Genomic DNA, 21,401 nt, shown 5'->3' on the forward strand with positions numbered 1-21,401 from the left:
ATTACTGAGTGTATGTAAGTGGTTAGATACAAATAGAGTGGTAGCTTATCTTGGAAATAAACTGTAGAGTCAAAGAAAGATCAGCCTACACTTCACTGTTATTCCATAAGGCTGGAGGAGTAGAAATCATGAGAAGTGTGAGATTTTATAAGATAAGGGAGGAAAAGTGGATTCATTCTCCTTAAAGATGCCAAATTTTAGATGAAGAGAGGAAGTAAGGAATAGATGAAAGAGTTAAATTTGGAGTCAATGAAGGAGTTTTCACACCAGGAAATTGGTGACTTCACAGGGTACAGTGTGGACAACATTAGGAGAGGCAGGTCGTTAAAGAAGGTGGAATGAGTGAGGGGGAATATGTGAAAGTTTAAAGAACAAATTTAACCCAGTAGAATGGAAGTTTTTGAAATACATAAGAGAACTGGACACAGTAGTGAAAGTTAAATGCTGTTACTATTTGAAAATACCTAGTGTAACCAACCAAATGACACAACACTTGTATCTAAATTGACTGTATAGAAGTCTTTTCATGGTGCTTTAAAATACCCAATGCAGATGTTTACTTCAGTCTTACATACTTAGAGCAGATCGTCTGTTTATTCTTTTCCTGGGATTCTTTCCAGGGTATTATAAAATAATAGTCATTGTTTATGTAGTGCTTTTACAGTTTCAAAAAGTTTTACATTGAAGAATTTAAAAATTTTTTATACTATATACACACACACATTTGATATTAAACTTTGTTTAAATTTAATTTCACTGCTTGGAGAAAAATCTTAAAAGGCTTGTGGTGGGGGGTATTAATGTTCTCATTTTACCAGATGATGCAACCAGCTTTATTAAATGACTTGCCCAAGCACACTCTTATCTTTTAAGTTTTATGTTTTTCTTCAACTTGAAAAAGCTTCTCTCTGGTAAAGCAGTTGAGTAAAGCGGTTTTTTTGGTTTTTTTAAAACTCATTGTGGGTGCTTAGAAACTTGCCAAGGATCTAAAAATATAGTCTCTGAGAGAGGGTAAGTGAACTGCTGCTCTGTTGCAGACTTTTTGGGGTTCCTTCTGTCTTGCTGCAGTCCTTGGTAATATCATACTGCAGGGCTGTGAATAATTCACAAACCAGATATGCCCTACTGGAATATTGCGTGTTATCTCCTCTTTGTGACTTAGTCTCTAGGTGAAATTGATTTTAAATAAATTGATTTAAATTCCAATTTAAATCAGTAATCAAGAAAATACCATTTAATCATTTTCCCCACAGAAGCACATTTTTATTTAACCTTAATAGATAGTCTCTTAAACTCAGTTTTCATTTTCCTAGAGGGACATTCTGTACATTGAAATGCAATGCTTTATTTAAATTTTTTCAGGTTAATTTTGCATCTGTATCAGAAACCAAATGATTTGGTTGTTTTATTTACATAAGCCAATTGAAATAGATACTGCTGAAGTTTATCTTGCTCTACTGATTGTTGATGGATATTTGACAGCCATATGATAATGTAGACAGTTATTTTGTTTGACATTAAAATGTATTTCTTTGTGCCTTTTTCTTTCAGATACATAATTTTTAAATGAGAATGATACTTTACAAAGAATCAAATATAAATAAGCATTGTGGAAGGAATCTAGGGAGTATCTAGATCAGTACGAGAATTTTCAAATATTGGATTAGGCAGTGGCCTCTTTCTTTTCTTTCTTTGGGAATCTTTTTGATTAGGATTTCCAGCCAGTAGATGAGGAGTAGACTGGAGCTCCAGGTTGGAAGCTGTCCCTACTGTCACTTCTCTGCTCTTTTCCAGAATTCCTCAAAGGGAGCATGGAATTCACCAACAGAGTGTACAGCTCCTCCTCAGCAAAGGACTGCAAATCTGCTCTGAGTGAATCACAGCTGATTCTTAGGGGATAGGATACTTTCTTTCCTTGTTCCAAATAATCTGTAGAGAGACTTGAGCTCCTATAAGGAGTCTGTGGATCATTCACAAAATGATTTGTAAAGATGTCATGATCCCTTTGTCTCAGATCAGGGGTTCACAAACTTTTTCTGTAAAGGGTTAGATGGAAAACATTTTAGACTTCGTGGCCAAGAGGCAAAGTCGATATAATATAGATACTTACATACAAGAGAGAAAGCAAATGGTCACAAATTTTTATTTATAAAATTCAATATAGAATAATTAATAATTGAATACAATTTTTAAAATACAGGCCTACTAGTGAGAAGAATGGAATTTTTTCGTGGGGAGAGGATAATATTTTGCTTACTTCATGTTCAAAGTTAGTATTCCCTGTCCTCAAATTGATTGTGAATGTTCATCTATGAAAACTATTCTTAGCTCATAGGTTGTATAAAAACAGGTGGGAGGCCAGATTAGTCCATGGGCCATAGTTGTTGACCCCCTGTGTTAGACCATAAATTGCCACTCTTCTGTTACTTTTGAGCTTGAATGAAATTCCATTTATGTAATACTTTTGAACATTCAAAGAGAAATTGGTCTTTAAGGCTTTAAGTATAATTTTTACTGAAGTATTCTGTTTGTTCTGGTGGAGAAACAGAAGTCTTGCCATTCATTGTCATTCTAGTGAATGTCTAGTCTTTTGAGAATTTGTTGAATTTTTAAATAAGTAAAAATTTATAAGGCATCTAGTGAAGGAAAAATTAGGTTTATAATATGTAATCCCAAGGACACAAAATATAGTGTAGTTTTAAGTATTAAGCATTCTGTATATTACATGTACTAGGAAATTAATGTCTCTTTTATATTAAAATTTTATATTCAACCCATCCTGCTTAAAATTTTTTTGGTTTATTCAGGACAAAGAAGGCGAATTAAAAGGCAGAGCCTTCTTAAAATGGCTAATAATTTAGCAGTTGTGAGAATGATGATTTCTATTCCTTTAACAAAGGTTTTCAAATGAACTGAACATTATTTATGCGGTTGCATAGTTAACATGCGAAACCACAATCTACTCACAACTGATTTTTGTTGTTGTTGTTGCTTTTTATTTTTCTAGGATTTCTGTCTGTAAGATATATTCATTACCCAGTAATGAAACTTTGTATATACCATATGGCAGCCTTGTTCCTAATGTGAATTATAAACAGCATGCGATTAACCGTCCTCTGGTATGAGACTTATATCTACTGTGGTATTCACTAAAGCGTCTGTCTGATGGTGTGATGTTTTAGGACTTGAATATTTGGTGTTTCTTGGTTTGTTTTAATTTCATATTTTCACACAAGCTTGGTCTGTTTACCTTTATTTTTGTGTCCTTTCTTTCTGTGTTCTCCCCACCTCTCTGCTTCACCTTTCTTAGCAAAGATGAGGATTTCTACCTTCAACATACATTGTTGGTCTTGTCTTCTGTTTTTGTTAGGAGGGACAGCAGTGTGATAAAAGAGGAAATCAAAGCCTTTCTTGCCAATCGGAGGATTTCCCAAGCAGTTGTTGCACAGGTAACAGGTAAGAGCTGAAGAGCCCTTTATTCTGGAATCTTGTCTAGTCTCTGCCTTCTGGTGCAGATGTTGGAATATTGCTTGCATTTCTGCATTGCAGTGCAGATCTGTCAGCTTAGGCATAATAATGTATGCCTGTGATTTAAAACCCATTGTCTCCGACATCTTGGAACTTCTCCAGTGACTTTTTTTTTTACTTGTGCTAGTAAATTTTACAGCATTTGTAATAAGCATAAAATTCCCTATTTTATGGCTAAAAAAGGATTCTCTGGTTTTCTTGTAATTGTAACAGAGCTTATGACACATGCACATCCAACTGCTATCTACATTTCATATTTTTAAAAGCTTCACAGTCCTCCAAATCCAATCCCTGATTTTACCAATTAAAAAATGATTCATGAGAGTAAAGGAAGTTGTGTTTTTTCAACCACTTTTCTATATGTGAAAGCTTTCCTCAAAGCATTACTGAGAAGATAAGAATTACCAGTGTCTTCTCTTTGTTTTTTATATCCCATCCCATTACCCACCCCACCGCAGCCCCATCCTGAGTATGTGGTGTATATGTGTCATTCTCTATTCAGATTGCATTTTTTATGGAGTTCTTGAATTTTGGGGTAGCATGTGTTTTCTTTGTTGGTCTGTAGTCTTCCTTTCTTGGATATCAATGATTTATAAGACCTTAATAAAATCAACTATGTCTTAGTCATGAGAGGAACCAGAAACTCTTTCAACTACATGTTGTAGTTGATACATTGTTGTGTGTTGTACATTGATGGATATGAAAATTAATTTGTTCCTCCCCTTCCTTTTTTTAACATGCCACTAGCAGCTCTGTGACTTCGGGCTTTTTAGCCTCTGCACCTCAGTTTCTTACTTCTACAATGATATAGTTGGATCTGATCTTTAACAGTACCTTCCAATTTTAAGATACTATTTCTATTCTCTAGACATTGATACATATTGAAGCTCATTTACCTAAACGGTTGTTATTGACCATTTATTTGGTTAAAAATGAAACTTGAGATTTCAGAAGTCTTAAATTTCACCCCAAGAATCTAAGGTCAGCCAATTTTAATATGTGTGTAACATATTACACTAGTAATGTATTTTTATAAATGACACTTCCGTTCGTGGTAAAAAAAAAAAATTTAATTAAAGGCATGTCCCTTCGCCTAGAAATCTTAAACAAAAGGACAGTGTGTGAATTTAATTTTTATAATCTTCAGTTGTTTTTCAGTAGGATATTTAAAATAAATTGTTACCTTTATCTTCAAGGATTAAGGCATGGTGCTAAGGGCATTGTAAGGGCAAGTTAAGTGGGTTTTACCAAAACCCACTGATGTGCACTATGGAAAGATGGAGCGTTGTCTTTCAGGACTTTTATTTCAGCCCCCAAGATTAGTAGCAATAGTATCTTCTAGCTTGTCAACCTCAAAAAAAAAAAAGACAAAATCGTACTGTTATAGACAGCATTATAAAGTTGATTTTGCCCAAGTGGAAATATTTCTGAATGTCTTGAATACCCTGAATCTTGAATCATCTTGGACTTTTTAAATAATATCTTTTGAAACCCATCAGACGTTGATGCAAATTATAATAAAATACCTTTAAAAGGAATTTCTTAGCCATATCTAAAGCATTAGTTATACCATTCATCAAATCCTGCCTTTTTGGGGTTTTTGTTTGTCTGTTTGTTTTGTTTTTTCTATTCAATATTTTTCCTTAAGTTTTTTTAAAACTTATTTTATACTGGAGTATAGCCAATTAACAATGTTGTGATAGTTTCAGGTGTACAGCAAAGGGACTCAGCCATACATATACATGCATCCATTCTCCCCAGTACTGCCTTTTGGAAAGGGAAATTAAAAGATGTTTTAGCATCTTGCTACTCAAAATGTAGTCCATGGGACAGCAATATTGGAAGCTTATTAGAAATGTAAAGATACAGAGTATCATGCTATACCTACTGAATCAGAATTTACATTTTAACCAGATCTCCAGGTGATCTGGGTGTGAGAAGTGCAGTTCTAGGAGACTGGTAAGCTTTCCTGATGCTAATTTCAATGGATTGGCACTGTTTAACATTGCCCCAGTCAGTGACAGTCATCATGATGCCATCTCCTGTTTTTGAAAGCAAGAGTTGAAATTTTTACACAGGTATTATCTGTTATAACACATGGACTTTTCTTTTGCCACTGTAATCATAAGATTTGGTACTGTTAAAACTTCTTGCCCCCATTTCTGCCTCACCCCAACTTATTCTTCCTCCTCGTCATTCCTAGTCCAAAAGCTGGTTCATTTCCCCTTGATCAGATATCTTTAATGGTTCTCCATTGTCTAGAAAATGAAACGCTTCATAATCTACTCCAGCCTTCTCTTTATATCCTTCTCCTTTTCAGTATAATCCCTAGCTGGATTCAGCTATGTGCCATTTGTAGTATTCTGGTCACCTGGATGCTAATAAGTCGTTGATTGTGCCTAGGACACCTTCACCTCCTCACCTTGGTCTTATCAATTCCTGTTTATCAACATTACCTCAGTTATTATCCTCATTCTGACTTCTTTGATCACTTTAGCCCATGTAGACCTCTCTTTTTTCTGAAATTAATACACTTAGTTTACCACCCTGAGATATTAAACCTCATTTCAGTTCTGCATTTTATAGTAGTATTCTTTAAAAGCAGAGATCTTTCTTAGACATGCTCAAAGAGTCTAGCATTGCACATACTCTCTGAAGATCTCATGTTTACCTAGAAAGGGAGTATTGGTGAAGCTAACACAAGCTACACATGTGAAAATTTATCCAGTATGACTTTGTCCAGTGGTGTTCCTCCTCTAGAAATATTAATTTGCTCAACAAATGCAGCATTAATTCCTGCCCTTAAGAAATTTGTATTTTTCTTTTATCTACTTTAATTCAATTATTTACATAAGGCAGGGGAATGAGGATGATTTATAACCAGATTGGTTCATTGTCCCTTTGGTCAACTAACTGAATTCATGTATTTCTCATGTATTACTGTGTTACATTTTCACCCAGCCTGTCTAGCCATCAAACTAAACTCAGGGGCAGTGCTTTTCATTCCAGAAAAGACATCCGGCTAGAGAATGGTGAGTTAGTGAGAATCAGTTTGAAGCTTGGCCCTCATAACTGGCCCACCTGAGATAGAGTGGCCCGAGTGAGGAAGCCTTCCAGGTGCCCAGGGCTCACTCCTTGGGGTACCTGATTAATATATAGGCACATTTTTCTGTCTAAACAAATTAATCAAGTGTATCTTAAAAGAATGTGTACCTGGTGAAATCTACCACAAAATAAAGTTTAGGATATGGTGCTCTGGAATCTGTCCTGTATTGGAGTCTCTTAAAGTCAGTTAAGTTTAACTATATTATGTGAAATAATGAAATAAATCAACCTTGGGATAAAAATGAGAATGAGTGGTGCATAACAAAAGGAAATGCTAAATAAAAATGTGTAGTGAGGTGCAAAATTATAACACATGGGCTTGTTCCAGAAACAAAATACAGAGGCTTCTTTTTATAGATTTGGAGGATTTCTATAATAAGATAAACAAGAAGTTCATGGGTGGGGTCTGTATAAATAATATCCTACTGATAGGAAAAATGACAGTATAAACAGGATATAATAACAGTGCCTGCTGAATTTCCCAGCATGTTATTTGTAGCTTTTTTCACAGAGTCACAGCTGCTCCCACCAAGGGTGGATTTTTACCTCTGTAAGAGGTCGAGCAACTTTCTAAATTCTCACTAACAGTGGTGGGGTGGGGAACATACATAGCCTTTGCTTTAGTAATAAATATGTATGTTTTATATTCACTTTCAGGGTGAAACATTTTCTTGGGCTATTAGAATTCTTAAAACATGATTTTCTTTTTAAATGACCTCTGGGAAAAATCACGCTGGCAGAATAAATGAGTAAATGGGCAATGCTTGAGTGAGTGCTTATCAGCTAAATAAATATACTAATTAGATTCATGTCCTCTTAAAAAATAAATAAGTGAAAGAAGAAAAATTAATCATCTCTGAATTTTAAGAAATTTATCATAATTCTGTTTTCTTGAATGATAGCAGTATAATGGAAAAGTGACCATTAAACTTTTGAATCTCAAAATTCTAGTCCTTCTGTCAAATAGCCTTGTGATCCAGGACAAATCACATAACTTCTCTGAGCCTCAGTTTCTTTATTTATAAGACGAGGGGTTTGACCAAATGTTTTCCAAGTGTCTTTTCTAGTTGTCAAATTTCCGTTCTGTTTTTAAACTGTTAAGTACATTTAACAAGTATGCATGTTACCCCTATCCAGTGACTCTCATTCCCAAAATGTAAGAATTTGTATAAAGAGAAGCTCTGAAACAGTTTCAGAAGTGTTCCAGCTGTATTCAGATCACTTCCCTTTTCTTAGTTATCTTTAAAATGAAGAGTAAAAGCACTATGTATTCAATTTAATTATGATAATTTCTTTACAAAGTAGAACTTCAGACCAGACACTAAAAACCAACTAAAATGTCAATATACCTTTTTTTAAAAATAGACTTTATGTTTTAGAGTAGTTTTAGGTTCACAGCAAAAGTGAACAGAAAGTATAGAGAGTTCCCATATACCTCCTGCCCCTCCACACACACACAGCCTTCCCTACTCTCAGCATCTTGCGCTAGAGTGGTACTTTATTATAATATGAACCTACGTTGTCACCCAAAGTCCATAGTTTACTTTAGGTATAGATAGTTTTGTACATTCTATGGGTCTTGAAAAAAGTGTAATGACTAGTATCTACCATTATAGTATCAGAAAATGATACTGTAGTTTAATTGCCTGCAAATCCTCTGTACTCCACCTATTCATCCTTCCCTCTCTCTCCCCTAACCCTTGGCAACTGCTAATCTTTTTGCTGTCTCCATAGTTTGGCCTTTTCCAGAATGTTATCATATTCTTTTCAGGTTGGCTTCTTTCACTTAATAATATGTATTTAAGGGTCTTTAATGTCTTTTCGTGGCTTGATAGTTCATTTCTTTTTAGTGCTAAGTAATATTCCATTGTCCAGATGTACCACAGTTTATTTATCCATTCACCTACTGAAGGACATCTTGGTTGCTTTCAAGTTTCGGCAATTATGAATAAAGCAGCTCTAAACAGGTAGAATTTATATCTATATTAGAAAAGCAGTGTTGGTAGGGCATAAGTCACAGACTATGGTATTGTCCTATTATAATACAACCAAACATAATTATAATGCTTATTTAACAAGATTTTATCAATTCCTACCTAATGAATTTTACTAGTTTTATGTAGAGCTCCACTATGAAGGCTATTATCTGTATAAAATGCACAGATTTCTGTATATGAGATGGGACTTGTGTCTCCAAATTGAAAAGGTTTAGAGCTTTAATTTCTATTAGGAGAAAACTTCTTTTCAAATATAAATGTTTTTGCAGAGTGCATTTTAGGATTTTCCCTTGTCTTGCAGCCTCTGAAGAATAAGAACAGATGTTGTCCTGTGGTTCAAAAAATTCTTACTTTTATTCTCGTTTTCTTCTATGTTCTGCAATTTGTTGCCAAACTGTTTTCTTGTAAACATAACACATAAGGTTACCTTTCTTTTCCGTAGGAAAAAATCCAGGCTATATATCTGAATACCCATATTTTCTCACTTTGATGATGGCTCTGAAAAATTGGAGTGAAAATAATTTCAGAGGACACTCTTTGTTGTTAGAAAATCAGTTTTCTACAATTCTTGAAATTTATTGTCCTACCAGGGCTTTTATCATCTCAAATGCAATGTACAGGGACATACATTTTTGGTGTTAAAAAACTAAGGAAGGTTCGTTTTCAAGTATAAAATAAGATTTCTCTTCCACCTGTATTTAAAGTAGAAATTGTATTTTGAAAACTTTTATTCTACCACAAGCTTTGACAAAAGTGATTTTAAAAGGTTAGACACAGATGTGTTTTTCCCCCTTCAGTAATTTTCACTTTTGTTTCTCCCCAATTCTTGCTTCCTAAGATCATGGAGAAAAGTCTGTACTTAAGGTATAATATTCCTTCAACAGCTTTATGAAATCCGTCTTACCTAACGTAAGTTAATTTTCTTTATATTAAAAAAAGCCTACAGCGAAAAATGACAGAAAGAAGAAATACCCTAGTAAGAGTCAGAAAGTATCTGTGTCTGATAAAATAGCATAACCTAAAGTTCAGCTGTAGTCAGTATTATAAATAACAATCTACAGAAGAAGGCTCTGAAGGGAATGGAATAAATACCACTTTTTGTAAACTACAAATATGGTCTTTTATACATTAAGGAATTATTTTGTTAACTCTTGAAGTTTACTCAGGGATAGATCTTAAATCAAAGAATTTGACATCAGTTGCTACATTTATTTAGGTGAGGAACTGAAGCATGAACTAACCAAGCTGGAGGGCCTTGATATCTGAGAGACCTATAAAATTTTGAAACAATCATTCAAATTCTTACGGCCTTAAGAAAGCTTTTAACATCAGCGTGTGTCAGCTTCAGCTAAATTTAACTACAGTTGATCCTTAGACAACAGGGATTTGAACTGTGTGGGTCTACTTCTATGTGGATTTTGTTTTTCAATAAATACATACCAGTGTTTCACAGTCCGTGGTTGTTTGAATCCACAGATGCAGAAACTGCCTATTTGGAGGGCCAGCTGTAAAGTTATACTTGGATTTTGGACTGGGCAGGGAGGTCAACACCTCTAACCCCCAGGTCAACTAACTATATCATTTGATCCTCACAAAATAAACTTTTTTTTTCACATGGATGTCTAATTGTTAGAGTATCATTTTTGGAAATAGTCAACAGTCGTCAAGACACTAGTCTTTCCCTATTAAATTACATTGGCACCTTTATCAAAAATCAGTTGAATGCATATGTGTGAGTCTGTTTGTGGGTTCTCTCTTGTCGTCCGTTGGACTTTATATCTATCCCTATACCAATACAAAACTGTAAATTACTGTAAACTTATAGTAAATCTTGAAATCAGAACGTGTAATTTCTTCCAACTTTGTTTTTCTTTTTCAAGATCACTGTTGATATTCTAGGTCTTTTGCACTTCCATATCATTTAAAATCAGCCTCTCATATACCCTGAGAAAACCATAATTCCAAAAGAGTCATGTACCAGAATGTTCATTGCAGCTCTATTTACAATAGCCAGGACATGGAAGTAGCCTAAGTGTCCATCAACAGATGAATGGATAAAGAAGATGTGGCACATATATACAATGGAATATTACTCAGCCATAAAAAGGAACGGAACTGAGTTATTTGTAGTGAGGTGGAGGGACCTAGAGACTGTCATACAGAGTGAAATAAGTCAGAAAGAGAAAAACAAATACCATATGCTAACACATATATATGGAATCTAAAAAAAAGAAAAAGAAAAAGAAAATGGTCAGAAGAACCTAGGGGCAAGATGGGAATAAAGATGCAGACCCACTAGAGAATGGACTTGAGGATATGGGGAGGGGGAAGGGTAAGCTGGGACAAAGTGAGAGAGTGGCATGGACATATATACACTACCAAACATAAAATAGATAGCTAGGGGGAAGCAGCCGCATAGCACAGGGAGATCAGCTTGGTGCTTTGTGACCACCTAGAGGGGTGTGATAGGGAGGGTGGGAGGGAGGAAGATACAAGAGGGAAGAGATATGGGGACATATGTATATGTATAACTGATTCACTTTATTATAAAGCAGAAACTAACACACCATTGTAAAGCAATTATACTCCAATAAAGATGTTAAAAATAAATAAAATAAAGTCAGCCTCAATTTCTATGACAAAAGCATATTTGTAGTGAGACTGTGATTGGGATTGTGTTGAATATATAGGTAAAGCTAGCATCAAGAATCTCTTAATCATATTGAGTGTTCCCATCTACGAACATGGTATATTTCTCCATTTGTTTAGGTCTTCTTTATTTTCCCTCAGCCATGTTAGTAGTTTTCAGAGTACAGGTCTCACACATATTTTCTTAAGTTCATCTAAATATTTTATACTTTTGGTATTACTATATTGGTACTATTTTTAACTTCAATTTCCAGTTGTTTGTTTCTTGTGTCATAGAATAGTTGGTTTGGGTATATTGACATTCTGTTTTGTAACCTTGCTAAAAATTCATTTATTTGGTACATTTTTTTGTAGCTTTTTTTTGTAAATTCTTAGGATTTTCTACATGGACAGTCGTGTTATCTGTGAATAGAAATAATTCTGCTTCTTCCTTTTCAATGTGTATGTCTTCTATTTCTTTTTCTTGCCTTATTGCATGAACTAGGACTGCTAGTTAAATATTAAATATATCTTTGCCTTTTTCTGAATCCTAGAGAGCAAGAATGCAATATTTCACCATTAAGTGTCATCTTAGCTGTAGATTTTTCATTGATGTCCCATATCAAGATGACCTTTAAGGGAAGTTCCTGTCTATTTCTAGTTTCTGAGAATTTTTATCATGAATGGATGTTCTGTACTGTGTCAAATGCTTTTTCTGCATCTGTTAGTTGACCACGTGGGGTTAGTTTTTTAGTCTTATTAATATGGGGAATTACACTGATTGATTTTCAAATGTTAAACCATTCTGGGAAAAAGTCACTGAATTATGATGTATTATTCTTTTATATGGTTTGATTCAATTTGCTGATATTTTGTTAAGAGTTCTTGCATCTGTGTTCATAAAGGGGTATTGTTCTGGGTTTGTGTTGTTATTTCTATTTCTTGTAACGTCCTTGTCTAGTTTTGTTACTATGATAATATGACCTCATAAGATGAATTGGGAAGTGTTCTCTTGTATTTCTAGAAGAATTGGCATAGAATTGTGTTATTTCTTCCCTAAATATCTTTTTTGAGACTATGCTTTTTTTTTTTTTTTTTTTTGCGGTACATGGGCCTCTTACTGTTGTGGCCTCTCCCATTGCGGAGCACAGGCTCTGGACGCACAGGCTCAGCGGCCATGGCTCACGGGCCTAGCCGCTCCGCGGCATGTGGGATCTTCCCGGACCGGTGCACGAACCCGTGTCCCCTGCATTGGCAGGTGGACTCTCAACCACTGCGCCACCAGGGAAACCCCTGAGACTATGCTTTTTTTATTATAGTAAATATCTTAAACTTGGTAATGACTTAACTCTCTAAATCTAATCCTGTAGGACTTGTACTCTGTACTGAAATCAGCAAAATAGAATGTAGAATAGTAGAGATTTGGGGGTCACTAATACTTCAAAGATTGCCAGCACTTTTCTACATGATTTTACCCTCGGCAGAAATATTTTTCTTTTGACAGTTGGCTAGGATAGAAGGATTACAGACCACAAACTAAATAGAATTTGCTTTAGATACAACAATAGCCCTTCCCCTGTGCCCTAGTATGCCTGAGTAAAGAACATCATTTTCACTGACTTAAGCTACGGGATTTTGCTTTTTGTGTTAGTTTTACAAATATTGACTGACCTATCTCTAAATCTGTTCCCAAACAGATCCATGGACAACATCTTGGTTTTTGGACACATTGATTTTAATGTACATGTCCAATATAACCTTGGCCCAAGGTTGCTGTCATTATTCATGATGAGAATCATAGCAGAGTTTTTTAGAAACATACTTAATGTGATCTCTTTTGAATATTTCTAGACGTTTTAAGAACTAGAATATCCTATTTTCTGAAAATTGTTTCTTTTTTCTCCTTTGTTTTAAACATACAGATTTTCTGTTGTGCAAGCCCTTCCATCGCTAGATATTTTTGGAAGGACATTCATTACCAATTTGTCTTGATTTTTGTAGGATATAAAGAGTGACTTTGAAATGTTTGAGTGCTATGTGTTAAAATAATTATCACACATAGTAAGAACTATATCTCTTAAACCACTGTTGCCCATGCTATTTTGAGTCTTTAGCTCAGCTTTTTCATTGTGTTAAATACCTATCAGGACAGCATATAGTGCTCTGAGTTGTAGAAGACCAATTGCTCTGCTTTTTACTACTGTGCACCTTGTTAGCTACACCTGTCTTTTTGGGGAGCTTTTTATTTTTAGCTATAATGTATTTTAACACTAAGTGCTGGATGCTGTGCTGTTTTTTATATTTGAGAGGCAGGTGTTAACTTCTTCAGTTATAGATGAGAAAACTGAGGCTAAAGGAGATTGAATCATTTGCCCATAGTCACACAGCTAATTACTGTTTGTCTTGCTGCAAAGCCAGTGTTCTTGACATGGCATTTCAGTATGTAAAGGCAATATAGTGCAGTGGTCAAGTACATGACTTTGAGAATTTAAAATATTATTTCTGTCACTTACTGGTTATATAACTTTGGGCAACTTATTGAATGTCTTAAACCTCAGTTTCTTCTTTTGGAAAATGAGAAGAATAATGATACCTACCTAAGGGTTCTTGAGTAGATTAAATGAGTTTGTTTATGTAAAGTTTCTGGCACATAGTAAATGCCATAGAAATTGTTTATTATTATGATTATTAACCATTATACTGCTTAATGTTCAGCCAGCAATCATTTCCCCTTCATCTCTCTCCAGACTGACTTTTCTGAAGTTAAGCTTCCTGAGACTAAATATGTTAACCATAATGTTTCAAGCCTTGGACCAACTTATAATGAACTTTAAAAAATATATACCACCCCCATGTTCATTGCAGCACATTTACAATAGCCAAGACATGGAAACAACCTAAGTGTAAATCAGTGTATGAATGGATAAAGAAAAATTTGTGACAACATGAATGGACCTTGAGGGCATTATGCTGAGTGAAATAAGTTAGACAGAGAAAGACAAATACTGTAAGATATCATTTATATGTGGAATCTTAAAAAACAAAAAACTCATAGATACAAAAAAGAGATTGGTGGTTGCCACAGGCAGGGTATGGAGGGTGTGCAAAATGGGTGAAAGGTGGTCAAAAAGGACAAATTTGCAATTATAAGGTAAATAAGTCCTGGGAATATAATGTACAGCATGGTGATTATAGTTAACAAAACTGTATTGTATATTTGAAAGATGCTAAGAGTGGATCTTAAAAGTTCTCGTCACACATACACACAATGTTTGTAATTATAAATGGTGATGATGTTAACCAAACTTGTGGTAATCATTTCACAACAAGCACATTTATCAGTCATTATGTTGTACACCTAAAACTAACACAATAAAAAAAATTTTCAGCATAAGCGGATTTTAATGTAACAAAATTTACATTAATGAAAAAGTTTAGTGAGTTGATTTCACATTCAGCATTGCAGCTAACCTTTAAGAATATATCCACTTGTCAAGTTTTAGTGTCGTATCAGAGAATACCACAGTTTTGGAAAAAGCTATTAATATAGCCCTTCCATTTCTATCTTAAAAAAAAAGAAAACACTGTCTAAATTTCATCTTGACATTAGCATAGGGAACTTGCTTCACCATGACTAGCCTTCCACAGTTTGACATGCACAAAATTGCCTTAAAAATGTTATTTATATAATTACATCTAATACCCTGAGCAGAATTAAGAAGTAGAGAGGACAAACTCCAGCTCCCCTTGTGGCATGATCTTCCTTCTCTCTTCCCCATAATCCTTCTGTTTGCTGACCGTACCAGCATTCTGTCTAGTATCCCCATTTTCTTATTCTGAAGAACAGGAAATTGGTTGTGGTGGCTGCACAACTCTTCGAGTGTACTAAAGACCATTGAATTGTACACTTTAAATGGGTGAATTGTGTGGTATGTGAATTATATCCCAATTAAGCTGTTTTAAAAAGATAAAAGGGAAGGAATAAATATAAAAATCATCTAAAATATTTTCTGAACAGAATAGTTCCCTAAAGTGGAATTTAACAATTTTCTATGTATTCTTATTACTGAAATAAAAGGCTAATCATTAAGGTAAAATTTTAAAAAAATTTGCATTTTGTATTGGAAAATATGTTCATGTGGTCAAACTTCAGAAGTCCATGAGGGTATACACAGTACTAAATCTCTCCTGTTTCCGTCTCTCAGCCATAGTTCCCTTCCTAGAATAGACTAATGTTAATCACTTTCTGCAGAGATATTTTATGCATTTATAAACAAGTATATCTATAGTCCTTTTCTCCTTTTTTGCCAGATAGGTGGTATGCTATATACAGTACTCTGCACCAAGCTTTTCTAACTTGGAAAGTATCCCACATCTGTATATAAAGTGTATTGTCACTGGTTTGGGGTTTTTTCCCCCCCGACAGGTTTTTTGTTGTTGCTGTTGTTCTTATTGGTACATAAAACAATGACACATCTTGCAATCAATGCTGTTGTAGATTTGATGAAATACAGTGTAAACATTGATGAACATCCTGCTTGGATCGTTCTCCAAACCAGTTGTAGGCATCTGTACTCTAACCATTGCTCTCCATCTTTGCCAATAATTGATATATTGTTAGACTTTTTCATGTTTTGCCAACCTAATAGAAGTAAAATGGTATTTCATTGCAGTTTTATTTTATTTTATTATTGAGGTATAATTGATATGTACTAATTTCAGGCATACTACATAATGATTTGAATTTTGTATATATTACAAAATGATCACCACAAGTCTAGTTAACATCTGTCACTATACATAGTTACGGAAATCGTTTTTCTTGTGATGAAGACTTTTAAGATCTACTCTCTTAAAAATTTTCATCATTGCAGTTTTAAATGCATTTCCCTGATTACTGTTCAGGTTAAACATCAGTTCGTATTTATTGGCCATTTACATGTCCTTTGTGTGAATTGCCTGTTTAAATCTGTTCTGTTTCTTCTTTTATTTTATTTTAAAACATTTTTTGAAATAAAAATTGTATATATTTAAGGTTGTACAATGCAATGTTTTGATATATGCCTACATTGTCACTGTTTTTAATTATCACCATTTTTTAAAAGGGCATTCCATCTTCTGAAGACTGTAATTTTCAACCCACAATTAACATTTAGCAATTCAGTAACTATTTTAAACCATTTTTTGCCATTATTTCACACACAGACACTAACTAAATACTTGTTTAATAAATTAAATAATAAAATTTGTTTAGATAAAGATTTAGATAACACTTCAACTTGATGATAATATATTATTTTTTAATGCAGTTACTCTTTTTTATGTGTAACATTTTTTTTTAATGTTTATGTACACCCCCTTTGACCATGTAATTTATCTTTGAGGAATTTATCCTATAGAAATATTTGCTTATGTCTAGAATAATGAATGTGCAGGAATATTTATTGCAGCATATTATATGATAGCAAAAGGCTATTTATAACCTAAGTGTCCATCAGTAGGGGACTAGTTGGATAAATTATGGTGCATTCATATTATAGAGCACTGTTTATCGTTAAAAGAATAATGCAGCTCTATATGTGTTAGGTGGAATGAGGAAGGGAATGGGTCTTAAGGTGTGGGAGGGAGGTAACTGATTTTATTTTTAGGCACCAATCTTAAAACATATACCATGTCACAGGCTCAACAGTAATGTGTACTGGCCAGATTCAACTCAAGTATCACCTGTTTGCTCTTTGACAGCAGTCAGAACCACAACAGGATTTTGTTGCTTTTTACATAATTCTAAAGTTCATCTGTAGAAAAAATTCATAAGAATAACTAAGACCTTCTTTAAAAAGAACAGAGGAAGGAGTTTGAACAAATTTGCCCTGCCACATATTAAAATATACTATATGGTTAGAGTAATTAAATAAAGATCATATTGTCAGATTGATAGATGTATTACTTGTACAGAACAGAGTTCATTAATATATCCTTTTATGTTGGGAAATTTAGTTTAAGTAAAGGAATTATTTCAGATCTGTAAGGAAGTGATGTTTTTCCATTGGTTGTCTATTTGAAAATGAAAAAATAAAAATAGGTCTCAACATCACACTAGAAACAGACATCAGTTTCCATATGGAATAAAGAGCAAAATATATATATTTAAATATATATATATACTTAAGCTGGATAAAAGGCCTTACGTTACTGTTTTGAATATTTTTATTATTTTGAAGTAGGAAAGCTTTTCCTAAGTAATACGTAAAAGCCAAAAGATAAAGTTAGATGAATTTAGCTGTATAAAAATTTTAAGCATATATCCAATAAAAGATACTGTAAACAAGATTTACACTGCAAGATATTTGCAATATGAAGAGCAAGGGATTGGTATCTGTAAATATCAAAAGAGCAATTGCAAGTTATTATGGAAACAACAAATAACCCAACAGAAAAATTTGCAAAGCTTTCAGTATATAATTTATAGAAGATGAAATATAAATGGCCAATAAACATACAAAAAGAAAATTAAATAAGATCAACTACAAGTTAACAGGTTTTTTTTTTTACCCATTAGATCAGCAGACTTTAAAAAGATTGAGGGATACTGCTAGTTAAAAATAGTAGAATAATTCTTTTGTCCATTTCTGTCTCATCATGACCCACCATAAACAATAAAAATAAACAAAAATTTAAAAACTTCCGTCTTCAGTGAAGCGGTAACTGGAACCTTAAAACACAGACTAAATCAAATAAGAATTCTGAATCAAAACAAAAGAAAATGATAGGCATTGACACATGCCTCCTCCATCCTGGATAAGGTAACAAGTTGCCCTGAAAGTGTCTTAGTTTTGAATGGTTGATCCTGGATCTTTGGTTAAAGGTAACAGTTCTAGAAGGGTGAGGCAACAAGAATAATGGGAATATTCCTATATAGAACAGTTCAACATAGAAACCCCATATCTATAAGCAAACATTCCCCAGTCCCTCATTCCCCCAGCTCCTGGCAATCACTAACTTATTTTCTGTCTCTGTAGATTTACCTGTAGACAGAATTCTGGACATTTCATAAAACAGACTCATGCACCATGTAAACCTTTGTGTCTCCCTTCATTTCACTTAGCATGTTTTCAAGGTTCATCCATGTTGTAGCATATGTCAACACTTCATTCCTTTTAATAGCTGAATGATTTTCCTTTGTATGGATATACCACATTTTATTTATTCATCAGTTGATGGGCATTTGGATTTTTTCCACTTTTTGGCTATGGTGCATAATGTTGCTATGAACATTTGTGTGCTGGTTTTTGTGTAGACAAATTCTCCTGGAATATACTTAGGAATGGAATTGTGGGTCATTTGGTAATTCTATGTTTAACGTTTTGGAGAACTGCCAAAAGTTTTCCATTTTACAAGCCCACCATAAATGTATGAGGGATCCGATTGATTTACATCTTCATGGGGACACTTGTCATTATTATTTGCCTTTTTAATTTTAGCCATTCTAGTGGTTATGAAGTGGTATCTTGTAATTTTGATTTGTATTTACTTAGCAACTAATGATATTGAGCATTTTTTTCATGTGCTTTTTGGCTATTTGTACATATCCTTTGAGAAATGTCTAGTGAAATCCTTTGCCTGTTTTTTAATTGAATTTTTGTCTTCTTATATTGAATTGTAAGAGTTATTTATGTATTCTAGATACAAGTCCCTCGTCAGATACAGGGTTTGCAAATATTTTTACATTCTTGTTACTGACTTTTGAAGTACACAAGACTTTAATTTTGATGAAGTCCAGTTTTTTGTTGTTGCTTTTGATGTCATAGCTAAGAAACCATTGCCTAATACAGAGTGACACAGATTTATGTATGTTTTCTTCTAAGAGTTTTATAATTTTAGCTCTTATATTTAGGTCTGATCCATTTTGAGTTGGTTTTTATATACAATATAAGATAGGAGTCCAGCATCATTTTTTTTTTGGCATGTGTGTATCTAGTTGTTCCAGCACCATTTGTTGAAAAGACTATTCTTTTCCCATTCAGTTTTCTTGTCACCATTGTCAAAAATCAATTGACCATAAAGGTATGGGTTTATTACCTGACTCTCATTGACCTATATGTCTGTCCTTATGCCAGTATCACACAGGCTTGACTACTGTAGTTTGACAGTACGTTTGAAATTGGGATGTGTGAGTTCTTCACCTTTGTTCTTCTTTTTAAAGGTTGTTTTGGCAATTGTGGAATTTCCATAGGAATTTTAGGATTTCTGTAGAAAAGCCAGCTGGAATTTTAGTAGGAGTTAGATTGAATCTGTAAATCAATTTGGGGAGTATTGTCATTTTAACAATATTAAGTCTTCAGATCCGTGAAAATGAGATGTTCTTCTGTTTAGGTGTTCTTCAGTTTCTTTCAACAGTGTTTTGTAATTTTCACTTTGCAAGTCTTGTGCTACTTTTGTTAGATTTCTTCCTAAATATTTTATTGTTTTTCAGGCTATTGTTAGTAGACTTGCTTTCTGAATTTCATTTTTGGATTGTTCATTGCTAGTGGATAGAAATAATATTTAATTCAGTATGTTGATCTCATATCCTGCAGCCTTGGTATACATCTTCATTAATTCTAATAGTTTTTTGTGTGCATGCACTCGTATATTTCTTCAGAGTTCTATATACAAGATCATATCATCTGTAAACAGAGGTAATTTTACTTTTCCCTTCTCTATCTGGATGCCTTTTAATTTCTTTATCCTGGCTAATTTCCCTGGCTAGCACCTCCCCTATTATGTTGAATAGAAGTAGTAAGGGTCAACATCCTTGTGTTGTTCCTGATCTTATAGTGGTGAAGCTATCTGTCTTTTACCACTAAGTATGATATAAGCTGTGGGTGTTTCATGGATGTACTCTATCAAGGTAAGAAGTTTACATCTATTCCTAGCTTATTGAGTGTTCTATATCATGAAAGGATGTTGGATTTTGTTAAATGCTTTTTCTGTGTCTATTAAAATAATTTCATGGGTTTTGTCATTTGTTAATATGGTATACTGCATTGACTGATTTTCATATGTTGAATGAACTTTGCTTTCCTGAGATAAATCCCACCTGGTCATGGTGTATAATCCTTTTTATATGTTGTTAGATTCAGTTTCCTAGTATTTTGTTGAAAATTTCTATATCCATATTCACTGGGGACATTGATCTGTAGTTTTCTTGCAGTGTCTTCATCTGGTTTTGGTATCAGGGTAATATTGGCCTCATAGAATGAGTTGGGAAGTGTTTCCTCCTTTTCTATTTTTTTGGAAGTTTGTGAAGGATTGGTGTTAGTGTGTGTGTGTGAATTATTTTTGAAACACTTGGTAGAATTTACCAGTGAAACCATCTGACCTTTCTTCGTGGGAGGATTTTTGACTACTGATTCAGTATCTTCACTTGCTATACATCTATTCAGATTTTCTGTTTTTTGAATCAGGTTGTTCTAGGAAGTTATCTGTTTCATCTATGTTATATAATTTGTTGGCATACAGTTGTTCTTAGAATTCCTTTATTATCCTTTTTATTTCTGTAATGGTCAGTAATAATGCCCTTTCTCTCATTCCTGATTTTAGTCATTTGAGTCTTCTCTCATTTTGCTTTGTAAATCTACCTAAAAGTTTCTCAATTTCATTGACCTCTTCATAGAACCAGTTTTTTGTTTCATTGGTTTTCTCTACTACCCTGTTTCTATTTTCTGTGTCATTTCTTTCTCCTCTACATTATTTTCTTCCTTCTGCTTGTCTTGGATTTAGTTTGCTCTTCTTTTTCTAATTTTTTAAGGTGAAAGCTTAGATTACAGATCTTTTTCTTTTTTAAACTGGCATTTATAACAATAAATTTCCCTCTAAGCACTTCTTTAGCTTCATCTCATACAGTCTGGTTTGTGGTTTGTGTGTGTGTGTGTGTGTTTGATCATCTCAAAGTAGTTTCTAATTCCCTTGTGATTTTTTTTATTTGACTCATTGGTTAGGACTGTGTGGTTTAATTTCCACATATTTGTGAATTTCTCAATTTTTTTCTATTATTGATTTCTAATTTCATTCCATTGTGTTTGGAGAACATACTTTGTTTGATTTAAAAATTATGGAGACTTATTTCCTAACATGGTCTGTTCTGGAGAATGTTTCACATGC

At 33.8% G+C, this 21,401-nt stretch overlaps 1 protein-coding gene across 5 annotated transcripts in view; it reads left to right on the forward strand.

The window, feature by feature from the left end:
• The window catches only part of HMBOX1 (homeobox containing 1), a 179,311-nt gene that overhangs the window by 102,253 nt on the left and 55,657 nt on the right, over positions 1-21,401 (forward strand). For all 5 annotated transcript variants that reach the window (XM_082656511.1, XM_082656509.1, XM_082656512.1 and 2 more), the window contains one exon: positions 3,371-3,456. In XM_082656511.1, coding sequence (XP_082512637.1) covers positions 3,371-3,456 — 86 coding nt within the window. The remainder of the gene's footprint in view (positions 1-3,370; positions 3,457-21,401) is intronic.

Source organism: Grampus griseus, assembly GCF_964374135.1.
Source record: "Grampus griseus genome assembly, chromosome: 6".
Classification (NCBI taxonomy): domain Eukaryota; kingdom Metazoa; phylum Chordata; class Mammalia; order Artiodactyla; family Delphinidae; genus Grampus; species Grampus griseus.